The sequence below is a fragment of the Fringilla coelebs genome (assembly GCF_963513975.1).
Source record: "Fringilla coelebs genome assembly, chromosome: 1".
Taxonomy (NCBI): Eukaryota; Metazoa; Chordata; class Aves; order Passeriformes; family Fringillidae; genus Fringilla; species Fringilla coelebs.
In genome coordinates, this window is record NC_140028.1 from 85,243,169 (window position 1) to 85,260,557 (window position 17,389).

Here is a 17,389-nt window from a genome sequence, read left to right on the forward strand (position 1 = left end):
CAGCTAGTTTTGCTTGCTTGCAAAAGGAAAAATGAAAAGGCCATGGCATCACTTTAAAGAGTAATGAAAGAGAGTGGCTGTTTGGAGAACCAGACTGAGAGGCAGGCCCTTGCTGGCACACTGGAGAATGGGACAAGCTGTATGCAAGCACATCCAGTTGGACCTGCAGGTTAAGGGAAAATGGAAATCCTGGCATCAACAGAAGGAAAGTACCCAGAGGGGTGGGGAAGAGACCAGAAGTGCAGCAAGTTCCATAACCATGGCAACAGCAAACTATCTGTCAAAAAAAGGAATTTCATTCCACTCCCAAAGCAGCCTGAATCTCGGTCAAACCTTTGTTTATGTGGCTGCCAGTGCTGCATGTTGAATCAGTAATTTCCATGGCTATGAACGTGACTCTCTGTCATGTTCAGCCTGAGCAGACTAGTAAGCTCTTGAGTCTGCAGCAGACTGATGTTCCCTCTGGTTCAAGAACACTACATACTCTCTGCCCTGGCCTGGCACTGGTCTAGGTGACCCAGGGACAGAAAAATATCAGGATCCACCAGGTGTCTTGTATGTCACCTAAGAGCTAGGAATTGAATTGTACAGTATGGAGGAAAACGTTTTTTAGTATTATCTCATGGAGGTTTTTTCCTTCCCTTCTCAGTCTTTCAAAAAGTCAGTTGCATTAGCCTTTCACACCCGTGCCCTTCCCTGGCAGGTCACAGGTGTGTAATAACCCATTGTTCCTGTAGAGCTCACTACAGCTGCTGACATCTATGTAGGGGAGTTGGTGTTGGTAAGATTCTTTGGGATTCTCCACCATGAAGTGGTCTATCTGCATACAAAATATGATTTCCAGTTGACTGCATAAACCTCTTGTCCCCAAGGGGAGCGATGAGTCACTCCGTGTTAGTGCCTTCCATCCAGCAGCTACGACACCATGTGTCTCAAATGCTCCAGCAGATCTAAGGCAAGGTCCTCCAATGACTCATATGACAATGAAAGGAAACTGTCTGGTTTGATAAGAGCAGAAATTTAGTCTAGGCTCACAAAGGTCCTTACAAGCTGTGTGTCACACGGAGCTGTGTTCAGCTGCAGGGAGATGGGCAACAATTACTGTGCTCTCCTAGTCTGCAGAGGAGTGAAATAAAGCAGGGTAGAAGGGATTTGCAGGAGGCCACTGGGTCAGTCGGGCACAAAACCTAACAGACACAATTTCTAATCAAACACACTGTGCAGAGGATCCCAACTGACAGAGAATTGCTGTGCCACCTGCATTCCAGGCTTCATCCCACATGTATGGAAATCCTAACAGCTGAGGTTACAAACCCTGGAAAAAACCAAAAACCATTACCTTAAGTCTTTTGGAAATCAGGAACCTAATTTCCTTGTAGCAGTGCCTGCCTAGGTACCAACATGTATGATGAAGAGATGTTGTAGCAGTTCTGCTAACTCTGTCATAGCTGCTACTGCAGATGTGGAATTGCTTGTACATCTATATTTTGCATCTGCTTAGTAGTGTTTTTTAGAGAGGGCTGGCTTTGATAGTGCTTTGGATTGCAAGATTCATAGCATAAACTTGTTGTAGTCCCCTTGCAGATCTCTTAAACTGATTTTCATACAAGTTCAGAAGTCTGATTCCTCCATTTTCTGCAACTTTTTCAAAAGTTCCAGCCTGGATTCTCTTTCTATCTCTTTTTCTGAGACTACAACTCAGGCTGATCAACACTTGACAAAGTGTTTTGAGTCCTCAGGTTACCCCTATGGCCATGGTTAGATGATTCAGGAGCAACTTCCTCTCACAACTAACCAACAAGCCATGCCAGGATGCCAGGAAAAGGTTTTGACCAGTTTGATTCCCCAGACTGACTCATCATCATATTAGACAAGCATGAGAAAGAAGGACTGGGCCAGCCCCACCTTAAACTGGTTTAGATGGCCACAGCCTCACAACCATGGTAACACTAAAGTGTAAGCAGAGACACTTCTCCCTTTCTTGCTTGCCTGATTCTGCCCTCCATGATGATGGCACAAGTTTTTGAGCAGTCAAACAACAATCTTCATCAGAAGATAGATACAGCTGAGAAAAACCATTCAATGACAGGGAAAAAAAAAAAACAAAACAAACAAGGAAGTATTTTTTCCAGATCCTCAGGTGCCTTGATGTAGGGGGAGAGAAAAGAGTCCCGTCAGCCATCAATGCCACGGATGGAAGTCTACATACAATGAGTATCCAAGCCTCAAACAAAGTAGATCCGTGGAAGCCTAGAACTGCAGCACAGCTACCACAGCAGAAGCCTGGTGTCATGGAGCCTTAGCAGAGCAGCTGGAAGGTTTTGCTTGGCTTTATCAAGAATAATTTTCTCCTCTGCAGAAGGATGGCCAATCAAGAAAACTAGAACACCCTAGGCATCAACAGGAGGTTCACTGACACACACTAATGGTTGCCTGCCTTCTTGCATGTCAGATTGACTCTTTATTCATGCAGGAGCCAAAGCACAGAATACATTTTGGAATCAGAAAAAACTGCTGCTCTCAGTGATATCCCAGTTCATAACTATGCTTTATGGGTCTTGACTCCACAGTTACCAGGAAGAAGATTTACTCCTCACTTAAAACTGTACTGGAGGGAAGATGATGATCAGTAAAAATCAAGGTTTAGGATGTAGTAACTCTTATGGGCAATCTAACTTTTGGAGAAGAACAAGGTAGACAGAAGTACCTCTAAATCCTATATACCTTTAAATCACCCCTCCAAAGGCTTGGATCTCACCTGAGCAGGAATACATACACATCCATATAAACAGGCAGTGCTTTTGCCAAGATGTGCTTGCTTTATCGTTATTTTTCTCTCCAGTGTGTCACTACACCTGAGGCTCATTGTAGCCTTATACCTGACAAAAAAGGCAGACTTATGGGTGCTGCTTTCAAGGCCACAGGGAAAAAAAAGGTGAACATTTTAAAGGTAAGAGATTCCATGCACATATGGAGTACTTTCCCCTCTTATTTTGTAGGGATTCTCATGACTTGAAGCACTGTAATAAAGAAATTAATTTCACACTTGATGGTCTGATTCTGCACAGCTCTACTCACACACCTGCACTGCAAATAAAAATGCTTAACCAGCATTTTAGTCACTAGATGAATGTTTTTCCTTTTCTGAGCTTAAACAAGGATTTAGCATGATTTACAGAGAGCAGCTGCATTTCACAGAAAAGCACTGAATACACAGAACTGCTAACAAGCAGAGGAGCCCTGTGACTTACTTTTAGAGGTCTGCAGGGTTTAGGATAAGGGAAGTTACAGGCACTTTGGAGAAGACTCCTGGTGAGAAGAGGAACAGATCACAGCGTGATGAAATAGGGGCAGTTCCCTGTAGGGAGAAGCAAGTCAGGAGACAGCCTCAGAAGCAACACCAGACATTTGCATCTGACATGGAAAGAGCAGTGAAGAAAACTCTTACTTCAGTCCAGCAGATGACTTTAACAAAGGTTCAGTACAGAAGGAGGCCCAAACTTCTACTTTGTGGGAAGACACACTTAGCTGGAACTTACTTAGAACAGATCCTCCACTAGAACTCTATTGCAGGAGCCAACTCTGACCCAGCAAAGAAAGTGGCTCTGAACACTTAGAGAAGGATTTGCCTGCATGAATAAATCTATCTGCAAAGCTGTGCAATGCCTTACCTCCTTTCAAGTCAACAGAAACCAGACAAGAGAGGTTCCTTCTCTCTCAAAAGAGAGACCTGAAGCAGCTCAGGTGAACTGTGCCCTAATATTTCCTCTTCTCTCCACTGATCAAACAAGCCTGGGGCAAATTCCTCCATCACCTGCAGGTGTCTAACCACAGGAATCTCACCACCACCACCTGTGTGGCTCCCAGCAGACATTTTATCCTGTTCCTAGAATTTTATTTCTGCAACGCTCCTGGCTCCTGGGCTGTTTTAGCTGGCAGGCCTGCCTATCCAGCTGCAGAGTGAACCTGCAGCTGCAATGAGCAGAGTGCACGCAGCCAACACTCTCTCCCTTCCAAGGTGGCTTTTGTCACCTATTTGCCTGTCTTTCACAGCTGCCTTAGGCAAAGTGTCAGTTTGCAACAGGCTGTGGGGACAGGTTTTTGAACCCCCACACAATTCCCAGCTTCTGCAGTACCTCACCTTGTGGGAGGCCAGCCCGCATCGAGGGAAATGGTCGGGACTGGCTGTCGAGTGGGGGCATGGGGGGGACCAGCACAAGCCCGATGATGTTTCAGCAGCGAGACAGGGGACAGACATAGTGGGGGGGGGCGACACCATACATCCCATAATGCTTTGTGCAAGAAGCAAGTGACAAATGTAGGGCAGGGGGGGTGGCGTGCGACGCCCCCCCCCCCCTCCCCGAGCTGATCCTGTGCCATGGGATGTCGGGGTATGGCAGCTGAGCCGGGCTTAGCTGCCTCCCGGGATTTAGTGTCAGTGCGGCAGCATGGGCAGAAATTAGCACAGGGTTGAGGATTTTCTTTTGGCAGATGCCAGGAGAACTGGAGCGGCTCAGGGAAGAAAAGTGATGAGGGGTTCCTTCCCGTCCACCCATTTCTTCAATGGGAAAATGAAATCTTGCCATTTAGAAATGGAAATTTTGATTTCCAGCGGTATATAGGAAACCGGAGGCAGAGGAAATGCTGATTAAAAAGCCAGTCTGCACCCTTAGCGCGCTTGTTCGTTGTGCAGAGATCATTCCCCTGCCGGTGGTGTGAAGATACATGTTTCCAATTGTAAAGGGCCCACGGCCATCGGGGAGCCGACGATATTCTTATCAGCAACAGACGGTACAGTTACTGAAAATCCTCTCCAGTAACGACCGACTTTGCTGTGCTGCGGAGGAATGATGAGCACAGAATTCACACCCAAAGTAGGGCTTTTAATTATTCACGGTTACAAATTCTCCAGAGCTATGCAAACCCGAATCCCTTGCTTTGTAGATCCCCAATGCCGAAAACCTCCACAGCTGAATGAAGCCAAGGTCGCTGTGACCTTCCTCCCCCTTCCCGAGGCTGCACAGCACCACGCTATCCCTTTCCCTTTCGTCTGAAACCCCGGCGCTCCTCTCGGGTGACTCCCCGGAGCCGTCGGTGTGCCAGGCGCGCACGCAGGGTTTCACCTGCCACCTAGTGGGGGTTCCCCATCCCTGCGGCTGCCACCGCGATATCCATCCCTCTGCCGGGCGGGCGGCGCGGCACACCCCGGGGAGGTGTGAGCCGCGGGAAGCCGCGCACGGAGCGGGTGCTCACCGGGGCTGCGGGTGTGTTCCCTCATAGGGGGTGTGCCTGCGCACCGGGAGGGGGCTGTGTCTTTTGGGATGGGAGGGGAATAGTGGGACACGGAGGGGGTGCGCACCGACCGGGGGCAGTGCAAGTTCAGGGGGTAGGGGGCACGGAGGGGGCGCGCTCCCGGGGGGCTGTACCCGGGCGTGCGTGTTCGTGCTGGTCTGTGCACGGACGGAGGGGAGGCTCGGGGAGGGGCGTGTCCGTGTGCGGGTATTCCCGGGGGGAATGGGAAGCGTGCGAGCCCCGGGAGCCGGAGGGGGCGGGCGGCCGCGCAGGGCCGGTGCTGGGGGCGGTGCCTCCCGGCGGGGCGAGCGCGGAGGAGCGGAGCAGAGCGAGCGCCGCCTCCCCGGGGCCGCGGGGCGGGCCGGGCCCGGCCTCCCGCTCGGGCCTTGCGTGCTCAGGCCTGGCCGCGCCGGCAGGAACGGCGATGGAGGCGGCGGGCGGCGGCGGAGCGGCGGGCGGCATCGCCCTGCACGACTTCAGCGGGCAGCTGGGCGAGCAGCGGGTGCACTTCCACGCCATGCGGCTGCGGGACTCGCTCTTCCTCTGGGTGGGCGCCGCGCCCGCCCTGGCCAGCCTGGCCGTCGCCATGTGCAGCCCCCGTGTGAGTGTCGCCGCCGAGGCCCCGCCCGCCCCCCGGAGCCCCGCGGCGCTGGGGACTGGCCCCGCCGCCTCTACCCCGCGCTGCCGGGACTAAGCCGTGCCCTGTGCTGTGCTCCGCTTGCAGGACAGCATCCCGGTGGCCGCCTCGCTCCTGGGGGACCCCTCGGACACCGCCTCCTCCTGCCTGGCGCAGCGCTTGGGTAGGTGCGGGGGCGCGGGTCGGGAGCGGGCCGTGCCTCTCTCGGGGCCCTGAGGCAGCAGCCCGGGCCGGGGGCTGCACAGGGATGCTGTGCGCGCTGTCCCGGCCGCAGAGCCGGCACTGCTGCGGGTTGCGGCAGCTTCCGTGCAATCCACCGATTCACTTTTATTTTCCCATCCGTGTACGAGTCTGCGGCGCCTGAGTCAGCGGCCCTGGGCACGCTGTGCACTGCCAGAAGTGAATTATTTGATTTCCTTATCCTGGCTTTGGGTGCGAGGCAGGGGCAGCACATGCTCACCAATCGAGTGGGGTTTCAAGTGACCTCCTCTCTGTAAAGCTGTGACACTCTGCTGGTGGGCGAGGTGGCCGTCGTGCCAGGCACGTGCATTTTACCTGAAGATGAAGCCAACCCTCATCACATCTCGCACCTTTAGCCCCCACATTCCAAGAAGTTCTGGCCTGCGAAGCCCAGGGTTGTCTCATAGATGCCTGGGCTTGATCTGATTGCCCCAAATGGGCACTGCTTGGGATGCTTCCTTTTCCCTCGTGTGCAGTGCGCTACAGCTGCTGCAGTAGCTGAAATCCTGACTCTTAATGACAGCTTGCAAACTCCTATGTTCATACTAAAAAGATGAAAAATACACGGCCTAGTACATCCTAGCACCTTCACAGCTCTGAGAGCTGTGTCATGCTGGTTACTCATCGTCACCCACCAGTGGCTGATGCAGCTCCAACTGGTGAACTGCTGAGGTGCTTGTTACCAAGTTTTAAAAGCAACATGCTGAGCTGCTCAGTCTCACCTTACTTCCTCTGTTTCAGATGGAAAGGCCACAGAATTATTAATGATCTGTGTGCTGATCTCCATTTCCGACAGTCTGTCCTGAATTTGTATTGTCAGGCACTGTCATGAGTCTACAACACCTTCTTCTCCATGGCCTCATATAAAAAAGGGTTGCTCACAAGACTAAGCTTTGAAAAAGGGTGTTGGCATCTGTTCTTCTTCACAACAACTTCTCTATGAGACTGTTTTAGTCGACCCTGGTGGCACAATTTTCTCTACACACTGAGTTCAATCCATTCCACCTTAAGTAATAATTTTACAGGGTACTGTATAACACAGCTTCTTTGTGTGTAATTAGTGCCTTATCTTTAGGAAGTCAGTAAAAATTTAGTCAGAGAGGATTTATTTGGGATAAAGTATAATAGTTATTCCACTTTCCATTTGGTCTCCTTGTCACTCATTTCTTCTGAATCTTGCTCTAATCTTCTGTGTAGCATTGCAGCCCAGCTGACAGCTCTAAGTTATCTTAGTGATTGCCATACTCCTTTCAGCTTTTTTCTTTTTGTACATATGCTTGCTATCTCTCTTAAAGGATTTATTACATGTTTCATAGCTGAAGTTCATAATAACTTGCCATTTCTTCCATTAGCTCTTTCAGTGTTCTAGAACAGAGGCTGCCTGACTTACCTGACTTTTCTCCTAGTGAGTTGTCTCAGTTTAGCCGCTTTTTTTTCTTATCCTTTTTTATTTTTTTTCTTTTAAGGCGCTTTTATTATATTTTATTCCTAATTCCCCATGCTTTGTTACTGAGAACTGATACTGTTGCTTGATACTGGTCTGTAGGTTACTCTTTATCCTTGGACTGTAATGCACCTTCCTATTTTCTTTTTCTTTGTGTGCTTTAGGTGTCTTTTGTTATTTCATCTTAAATTTCTGAGCCAGTTGTGGCCCAGCTAGGCTTTTGGTCCATGTTCCTCTGTATCCATGACATCTGTCCACTGGGTTGCAGGTTTCCTTGCCAGTCAGCTCCTTTCATATTGTTTTTATATACTGTTCTTGCTTGTGTGATCCTGGTTAAGGTATTTTTTTTTGAGAAAGACCTATAGACCATTTTCACCTTTGGATCAAAGGGGAAAGTCAATAGTACACTTATGGCTTTGAATAATTATGTGCTTGCTCTTTACCTGAGCTTCAGGGAAAAGAAACACATCTTTTTGAAATCTCACACCATAGTCTTTAGGCTGGCTTTTGACAGCCCAGCAATTTAGGTCAACACAAGGTCACTTAGTCCAAATTTATTTATTTATTAATTTTTTTTTTTTAAACGTATTTATCCTGAGACCAGTGGATCTGCAAGATCATCAACAAGCATCCCTTATCTTTGTTTCACAAAGTGCTTGGTAAGGAAATCTGTACTCCACCTCAGATAGAAATACCCATCTTTGCTGTTATTGGTGTTTAGTTTTTCTTTGGGAATTTAAGTCCCTGTAACTCCCACACAATCTGTAATAGCAGAGATGCTATTCACAGGCAAGTCTGACTTGTATTTGTACTTCTAAGGTAGCCTTTTTAACCATCCTGACATGTGGTAATCTTCAGGCAGGCAGTTTTTCTCTCCTTTCCTCCCCCCACCATGCTTGTCACCATTTTTTCTGTGCAGTTTCTTGTCTCCACAGGCACTAGCAGGAGTAGCATGCGGTGCCATTTGCACATAGCTATTTCTATTTCTTACACTTGCCAGTCGATTCCATCATCTGCCAAGTGTTCCTGCAATGCCAGGTTTCCTGCCTGGAGCAAGAGTTTCAGTGCTGCTGTGCATCACAGTGCACACATTCTCCTTTTGCTTTCTGGATAGTGTGGTAGGGGTCCTAGCCACAACAGCTGCATTTCATGTGTGGGCTCTATCTCCTTCCTTATTTCTGATTTTTTTTTCTGTTGCTGAAGACACATGTATTTCATTCTTAGTCCTCCTTCTACATTTATATATCTGCTTTTATGAGGTCCAGTTTCCCACCACCCTGCCTGATCACTTTGGCACAAGATGTGTCTCACTAGTCAATAAACCCAAATCCTAAGAAAGTTTCCTGTAGGATACTGGAGGGCAATTCTTGAGGAAATCCTTGTCCATTAGTGCCTTCCTCACGTGCATATCCTGAAATCACAGTTCTTTGGGCTGCAGTACTGATTAGTGCCATGTCTTCAATTTTCCTTTTGTAGGGACTGGCAGACTCTTGGTGAAAATCACCTCAACCTTTTCTTTGAGTATTTCTCACCTGGGCACTGGTCACTTTGATCACCTCTTTTCCAGCATAAATAGTCTACAAACTCATGTCTAACATTTGTCCTGCCTCTTCTGCTCCTGCTGGGCTCCTCTTCAAGCGTTGGTTTGGGCTTTTGCTCTGTACATGAAGTTGTAGGAGCAGATCTCTGCTGCTGTAGTTTCTCCTGGCACTCAGCACATCCCGGATGATGGCTGTCAAGGATGATTTTCCTCCACGTTGAAGAGCCAGTGGAACAGGGGTTATTACCCAGGCTGCATGGGAAGCAGACCTGCTGGAGGGCTTTTTAGGTAAGCCTTGTCCTTTGCAGTTTTCTGCTTTACTCTGAAGCTGCAGATGGTCTTCCACAGAGGCATCAGATCTGCCCTCTTTTGTCGTTTCTGCAGGAGTGCACATGTCCAACTCGATCCTCAGGAAGCAGGGACAGAGAAGGTCCCCCTGCCCCTCAGAGCTGGGTCAGAGCCTTGGGAGCAGAGGTCCTTGGCATAGGCAGCCCAGAGAGACTCCCAGATTCACACTGTTCCTGGGAACTGGAGCAGCATCCCAGAGACTCTATAGGCAAACATAATTAAGGAGTTGAGTTTTGACACTGCAGTGCACTGTATAGTTTTGTTAGCTAGGATAGCAGCATTAATTAGTTCAGAATTAGCATTGCATTCATTTAGGGCATGATGATGAAGCACTAGTGCTTACAAAACATGCTGCTTTGTACCACAAAAATCTAGTGCCAGGTGCTAATTTTTGCAATCAGAGCACCACGCTGTATTATCTCAGCATTTTGTAGTGCCAAGTCTTAAAAGGCAAATGAATCCTTGCATTTCAGAAGCAGCTCTACTTACTGAGTCAGGAAGCTGGTAACCTGTTAGGATAGAAAATAATAAAAAAATCATTTGCATAATGAAAATACCTTAAAGGAGTTGTTTAACTACATTTTATACATACATATGTATGGGTTTCTGTATTTAACTATTTAGTTTCCTATTTAGAAAGGACCAAAATCTTAAAAGTTCGAGTGTCTCTATTGTTAAAAGTGTTAAAAATTCAGATGACATTTTTGAATATTCAGCAGAACAGTATGATTTGTGTCTGGGGTCATTAGCTCCCAGCTCGTTCCCGGACAAGAATATCTCGTGACCCAAATACTATTTTTTGTCTTCTGTTTTACATAACTCAATTTACACAACTCAGTGCCTATTTTCCCTGTACAGTGCTTACATTTTTCAAAAAGTTTAGCTTCAGTAATATATAAGGCAAGCCACAAATTTGCTATATTACTGTGGTAAAATCTAAGTAGGATGGCATTTTATTTATAAAACACTTCTTGGTGTTATCTCTTCTACTCTGATAATTAAGTCTTGTTCCACTGGACAGTTTTTTTTTTTTTTTGTCACTGTTAATTAGCTCTGTCATGGAAGGCAGCTCTTAATTTTGTAGTCCCTCTCTCTAGGTACTTGTCATTCCAGTAGCCTGGGACTTGTGCTTGGCTTCATCATGTTCAGCAAAGGCTCTCCAGCCTCTTGGAGCATTCATGGACGCTGTATGAAAAAAGGTTAATGGAAACAAAATTGATAGCAAGCTTAGACAGAACTGGTGCATAGCTTTTTGGAGCCTTTTAAGGCTTATGAACCTTTTAAGGTTCATTAAAAAACCAGAACTTAATTAATTTGGGCCCAATGACTTTCCTGAGCACTTTCCCTCTAATGTTTTACACAGCACAGATTTACAAACTCTGAATTTCAATGCTAAGAGTCCAGTACAGTCTGTGGTGTCACTTACAATGTAAGATATTTAAGATGTGTCCAAAAGTCCACTACAAGCTCTGCAAAGCTCTCCACTGGCTAGTGGTGTCCTGTGTCAGGTCAAAAACTAGTTGACAGTCACCAGTCTTATATTGTTCACTTCTGTGATGTGCAAAATCTTGTCCAACTCTCCAGTGGTCAGGGACTTGTTCTACTTTTCATTTATAACTGCACCCAGCACAGCAAGTGTAGAGAACATCTTAGAAATCTGCATGATATGGCTTTTTAGAGGCTTGCTCAAATACCATAATCTCATTTACATAAGAATAAACTCTGGCTGACTACTCTCTTTTGCGTTTTAGCCAGCAAGACCAAAAAGCAGATATTTGTCAGCTACAATCTTCAAAACACAGACAGCAATTTCACCTTACTCATAGAAAACAGGATCAAAGAAGAAATGACAGCTTTTCCAGACAAGTTCTGATTGTGCATCATCGTAAAAGAAGATGAAGGTTTTGTTTCAGAAAAACTTACTGCAATTTTCACACTGACATTAAGTTAGTATATTTCTTTTATATTATTTTGATTGAATTTGTGGCTGTTATTAAATAGGATTTTCTTTTTTTTCAAATAGAATTTGAATTTTCAAAGCAATTTTTTTTTTTTGCTACCCTGCCAAGTAGGATAGCAAATGGATGCTGCAGTGGATGAACATGATTGAAAAAGTGCATGTGCATGTGGGGTGTGGCCTCCACACAGTACTGGAATCTGATGGCAAATCAGTTCCAAATGCTATCTGTACAATTAATCTACCATGTACTAGCACTGAACATAGTATAGCAGCTTTTAGTGTTCAAATAAAGAACCCCCACATTTTTGTATGGTAAAGTTGTGACATGAGTGTTACTTTTGTCCTTTTAGCCCCTCTTGCTTGTAGTGCTAAACAATGGATTTCCTCCCATCCCTTGGGCACTCAGAACATGAGAAGGATTTCACAAAGGGTTATTTATGCATCCCTGAGGACTACAGAGAAGGAAAAAGCACAAGACGAGTTCTGGAGCAATAAATAAACCTGTCAGGCTGCTAGAAGAGCATCATATATAAATTGAGCATATACATAAAATCAGAGAGGTCTACTACCATGACTGCCAGTGAAAAGCAACCTGCTGCTACATCTCTGGGCTTTCAGGTAGGGTATCTTTACTAAGGCAGATCCATTGCCTGTTTTGTTTAATGAGATGGCAGCCAGGAGTTAACTATCTGGTTTTTAGTGTTTTTTTTTTCTTTCATTCCAAGTTGAGCCCTGACTCGAGCTCAAGCATCAGCTTCAAATACAGACCAAAACTACTAAACTACTGGTGCTGCTTCTAGACAACTGCCTTAAGCACCTACAGAAAAGTGATGGATTTACCTTGCTGTGGTGCAACAATCAGCAATTAAAACCTATAACTGAGAGGCTGCTGCTGTAGAAAGCACAGCTGCTGAGTCTCTTGTCCAAAAGGGTTTGAACACCCAGTGGCTTCAATGTCTCAGATTTGGTGTGGGTGCAGAGGGCCCCTCCTTACCTGGTAGGAACAGCTGCCTGTCCTTGGCTGCAGTTCAAGATCAGAATAGCAAAAAGCAACTGTTGAAGGGTATTTTCTTTTTAATTTACACCACTGAGGAAACAGAGTCAACTATGCTTCTGAAATTGACTGTAAAGGGTAATTACTTGCAAATCAATGTGCTGTTTTAATTAGCCTGATTTACAAACAGCTTATTCTGTTTGTAGAGCAGGGTAGGGCTATTTGCTGAGGCATCAGCTACTGCTGGGTATTTGAGAAGTCACTGCAAGGGAGCCAGACCAGGGAGAGCAAACTGATGGGACAACATAATTTTATTCTGTACATTTACATACAAAGTTCTTCTCATTAGGTACAACAGATGTAACATCATGCAGACATTTAGCTTGTAAGACTGTTTTCAGTACTTGATTTAAGCTTGTGCTATGAGGAAGCACCACCAGACTATTCATGATCAAAACATACAGTAACACGATTCTTTAAAACTTCATCAGAAACTGAAATGGGGAGGGAGATCTCGCCCACTAGACAAAACACACCGTACTCCTTTCCCGAAACATTTTACACAACACATTTAAAATGAGGTTTGTAATTTCATTTTTTTCTTAAAAAATAAAATAAAAAAAAGTTACAGTGGGAGAGATCATCCCCCCACTCAATAGTGTTGTCTTATGTGCCAGCTACAGGCGCAACTTGACTTGACATTCACAGAGTTCAGTTAATGGCACTTCTGCTTCCAATTTGGTGACCAATAAAGTGTTTGTCTCCAGGAAGTGGCAACAGTTAAGTAAAATACTTCCACTAAAAAGGACGACAACAAAAAAAGCCTGCTCAGTGAAACCCAAAAGTAAATCACACAACCTTTCAGAGTGGCCACAAAACACTTGCAAACAGATGTTATCTGTTTGCAGTGTGTCTGGCAACAAAAGCAGTACTGAAATCTTACAAGGGGGACAAAACCCCCAAGATCAACATAATGTCACTTCACATTTTTGTTTGAACTTACAAAGATGGAGAAAGCCCTTAAATGGTAAACCCAAAGAAAAATCTACTGATGGGCTTAGAGGTTACTGAAGGTTCACAGAAAAAGGCCCAAAATGGACAGGACAGCTTTGGACTGTTTACCCTGTTGTGGTGGCCAGAAAGAGCCACCTGAGAAAAGCCTTTCCTGGTGATGGCTGCAGAGGAGACATGGCCAAGGAGCCAATGGTGCAGCAGGCTGGGACTCCAGCAGAGAGCCTTGTCCTGCTGCAGGACTAGACAAGGCAGGGCAGGCATCCCCACGCTTCCTTTTTGCCCTGCTGCATCACCTGGTACTTGGCTCCTCCATACAAGATAGGTTTAGTGAAAGCTTTCCAACTCTGTGAGCATGTGTGGAAGAACATAATCATCACAGAAGTGTTCATGTTATCTGGAAAAGGAGCAAAACTAGAACTGCCAAGGCAGGAAGTTAGTTTTTGCTTTATTGTCGTGACAGAGGCAGAGGGCCAGACTGACTAGAGAAGCTGGGGCTCCCTTCATTGCAGGTCAGTACTGACTAGAGAAGCTGGGGCTCCCTTCATTGCAGGTCAGTACTGACTACCTGGTTTCAAGCAAAAAAGCAGCAAATCAAATCAACTTCCTAAGACTTTTTTCTTAACCAAAAAAAACCAACAAAAAAAAATTGCTGCATATTCCTGTCACCTAATATATTTACTATCTAAATGTTGATATGTTTAAACAAGTATTCTTTTCCCTGTGCCTGTCTGTCATCGGAGAGCAACCACCAGAATAGGAAATGATAAAGCGCTGTGGACAGCAGCAGTGAGCTCACCAGGACCACTGGCAGTGCTGGAAGCAGCCGGGTTCACAGGCCTGTGGATGGTCTGCAAGAGCTGTACTGCAGCTTGAGCACACGGGCCACCAAGGAGGCCGCAAAGGATGGAGCACGATGGATGGCAGGGCGCTGCTTTCTGCCTCTGCGCTCACACCTTCTCCTGTCCCAGGCCCTTTCTCTCTTCCCTGAAGCCTTGTTTTGCTTCTTCAGCTTTTTGTTGTGAACCCATTTGTTTCGTCCCCGAATGTGTGTGGCTTGCAGCAAGCATCTCGCATCGAAGGCAAAAGGTATTGCACAAATTTGGTGTGAATACTGCACGAGTGGGGAAGGGCTGGGTTCTTTCCTCAGGTGAACACAGACTGCAAAGGTCTCGGCACAGAACAAAAAGAAGCAACTGCACTCAAGCCTGACAATAAAACTTGAGTGTAAGGAAGATCAGGCTCTTGCTGTCACAGCAAGTTTAGCAAGGGTGAAAAAAACCAGTAGTGTAACTCTGGGCGAAACTACCATCAACTGGTCCAGTGTTTCTTACCAGGCTCAAGAAGAACCCAAATGTCCACATCATCCTCTGTAAAAATTAGCAGCTTTAGGACAACATTGTTACTCTGAATGCAACCACCTCTGTTGCTTCTGCAGGTCTGCCTGTCCCCTTGCATCCATCAGCATCTGAGGCTGTGCTACTTTACTGCATGGCCTGCCGGGGAGCATGGATCTCTGATTTATTGGGAGCTGTAAGAGGACATTGGCAGCCTAATGGAGGATGGAAATTGTTAGGTACAGTAGTTAATCGACAATATATACAGCAAGGGAGGAAGGGGGAGGGAAGGTAGAGGAGGAGAGTGCAAATGAGCACTTCTCCTACATATGAACGCAAGATGTACATCAAACAAAGTGGCAATCATACGGACAGTCAGTACAACATTGACATCCTGCTGCTCTGCTTGAACGTCTGCACTACTGAGCAATCACAAATGGATGGCCTGAGTGAGAAAGGAGGAGAGGGAGGGAGAGGGGAGAGATAACTACAATGCAAGAAAGCTGTTTACAGAGTCCTTGCATTGAACTAGATCCTCACGGTATGCTCTTGAGTGAGAGCCAAAAGCCAATGGCCAAAGGAAATAATTTGGGGGCTGGAGGAGAGAAGTCAAGTGGCCACTATCAAAGTGCCATCTGCACAGCAGGAGGTAAACTGGATGTTCACTTTGTGTAGAATTAATAAAATTTAGGTAAAATTTTTTCCTGAACTAAAATCTTACAAGAGCAGTCAGTCAGGAAAGCGAGGAAATAAGAGTGAGTTCATTGTATATTCTTGGGTCAGAACCAGAGCACATTTCTAAGAGCCCAAGACAGCTCAGTAAGTCATTATTCACAGGCTATCAATTAATTCCTTTCCAACAGTCATTTGAGCAGTTTTCCCACTTAAATTGAAAACCCAAACCCTGGTTCTAAAAACACTTAAGACAATAAATACCAGGACACTCATTTCCCAGGAGCAGATATCCCAGTTATGCTGCCTTTTGGAATGAAGGTATAGATCATTGCCCATGCTCCTTACTATTTATCACTGCTGGTCTATGCTTTTTTCCTGGAGCAGTCAGAGATCCTGGGCTTCCTGATAATTATAACCATGCTAGACAAAATTCATTTTTGCATCATTAGTCAAATAATTTGCATCATCTACATTACAATTAAGGACCAGTGGCAACCACCTAAAATAGATTAATATATTCTTAAAAAGCAGAAAGCTGATTCTCATTGAAAAATCAGCTTGTTGGGGTAGGATTTTCTCCAATGCATTCAGTGAAAAAAAAAGGACTAATTTAGAAAGTAACTTTTAAGTGCACATGGGCTATAAAGACAAATATAAGCTGCCTAAAATGCAGTCAGAGTATGAGTCACAACAGGTTTTGCTTTGCTTTTTCTTCTTTTTCTTTTCCTTTTTTTTAGTGTATACAAACACAGCAGGCAATCTGGGCACTTGGACTTTCTAAACAGGCAGAAGAATGTTGCACAAGTCTAAGTTTAAGTCAATTCAACTTTGCAGTGAATCCCTCTTTCCTTTAAAGAAAGACAAAAACAAAACAGAAAACAACACTCCCCCTCCCCCCATGGTTTCTTTCTTGGAATGGCTGCACCTCTTAAAAGATGGCTTCATTTTTGTGATCTATGAAGGGAAAAGGAAATAAAGTGCTTCTTGAGAATAAATCAAAATAAATATACATATTTAATGGCAGGAAAAAAAGAGTTCTGAAGGGCTACTGCCAGCCAGGTCTTTTCTCAAATGAGTCTTTTCCCCCAAAACTTATCAAAAGTAATCTGCGCAACTGTTGAAGATGCCAAAATTTGCTTTAGTAGCAGAGTTGAATTCCTCTAAGTTTGTGTCTGCTCCATCACTGGTTTGTAAAATCTGTGCAAAACACCTTTGCCCAAAGTGCAACTCGTCCCGCACAACAGCATCAAATAAAATACAAAAGGAAGAGAAGAAATATAAGAAGGGGAAATAAAATAATTAAAAAAAAAAAAAAAAGGAGAAGGGAAATAATCCACCCAGTTACATCTACTTCATCCCGTTGGCAGTGGTGTTCTCCGAGATGCCGTCGCTCACAGCTGCTGAGTCGTGGAGGCCAGAGTAATCCTTGAGTTCAGAGTTTGTCAGGAGCAGGGGCTGCTCGCCCTTCTTGTGCGGCAGCAGGGGCTGCCGGGTGTAATGTTCCCCGTCAGGGATGTTCTCAGGCAGGTGCTGGTTCTTGCTCTCGGGCAGCAGCAGGATGCAGATGATGCAGATGAGTGTGCAGCAGGCGAAGATGACGTGGTGGAGGAAGTAACCTTTCTGGTTGTGCAGCTCCATGATGGGGGCGGTCAGGCGGCCGAAGCCTGCGCTGGCCAGCACCAGCCCCAGCCCGCCGCCCCTGCAAACACAAGCAGAGGGGGAAATAATTACACTCAAGTATCATTTCACACCCATTTAACAGCCCCACATAAGAAGAAGAGAAGCTACACACCATGTGAGTGTGTAGACAGCACTCTAAAGTACTCCCAGTTCCAAGTACTCCCACATTCAGTGAGGGAAAACCAGATTTTGCTTAACATGCCACCCTTCTCCACTTAGACACACCAAGGA

At 45.8% G+C, this 17,389-nt stretch overlaps 2 protein-coding genes across 5 annotated transcripts in view; one reads left to right on the forward strand and one right to left on the reverse strand.

Annotated features, from left to right (window-relative positions):
- The first annotated feature begins 5,612 nt into the window (after positions 1-5,612).
- PSMG4 (proteasome assembly chaperone 4) lies at positions 5,613-11,778 on the forward strand. 2 transcript variants are annotated; one of them, XM_084205170.1, is made up of 3 exons: positions 5,613-5,893; positions 6,017-6,092; positions 10,599-10,968. In XM_084205170.1, the coding sequence occupies exons 1-3, from the start codon at positions 5,717-5,719 to the stop codon at positions 10,703-10,705; spliced, it is 360 nt and encodes a 119-aa protein (XP_084061296.1). In that variant the 5' UTR covers positions 5,613-5,716; the 3' UTR covers positions 10,706-10,968. The 2 variants fall into 2 exon arrangements, with proteins under 2 accessions (XP_084061296.1, XP_084061295.1); XM_084205169.1 differs by lacking the exon at positions 10,599-10,968 and adding an exon at positions 11,253-11,778 and having other exon boundaries at positions 5,614-5,893.
- Positions 11,779-12,758: 980 nt separating this feature from the next.
- Positions 12,759-17,389, reverse strand: part of SLC22A23 (solute carrier family 22 member 23) — a 109,039-nt gene continuing 104,408 nt past the window's right edge. For all 3 annotated transcript variants that reach the window (XM_084216267.1, XM_084216265.1, XM_084216264.1), the window contains one exon: positions 12,759-17,177. In XM_084216267.1, the coding sequence (XP_084072393.1) occupies positions 16,826-17,177 (352 nt within the window). In that variant the 3' untranslated portion in view covers positions 12,759-16,825. The remainder of the gene's footprint in view (positions 17,178-17,389) is intronic.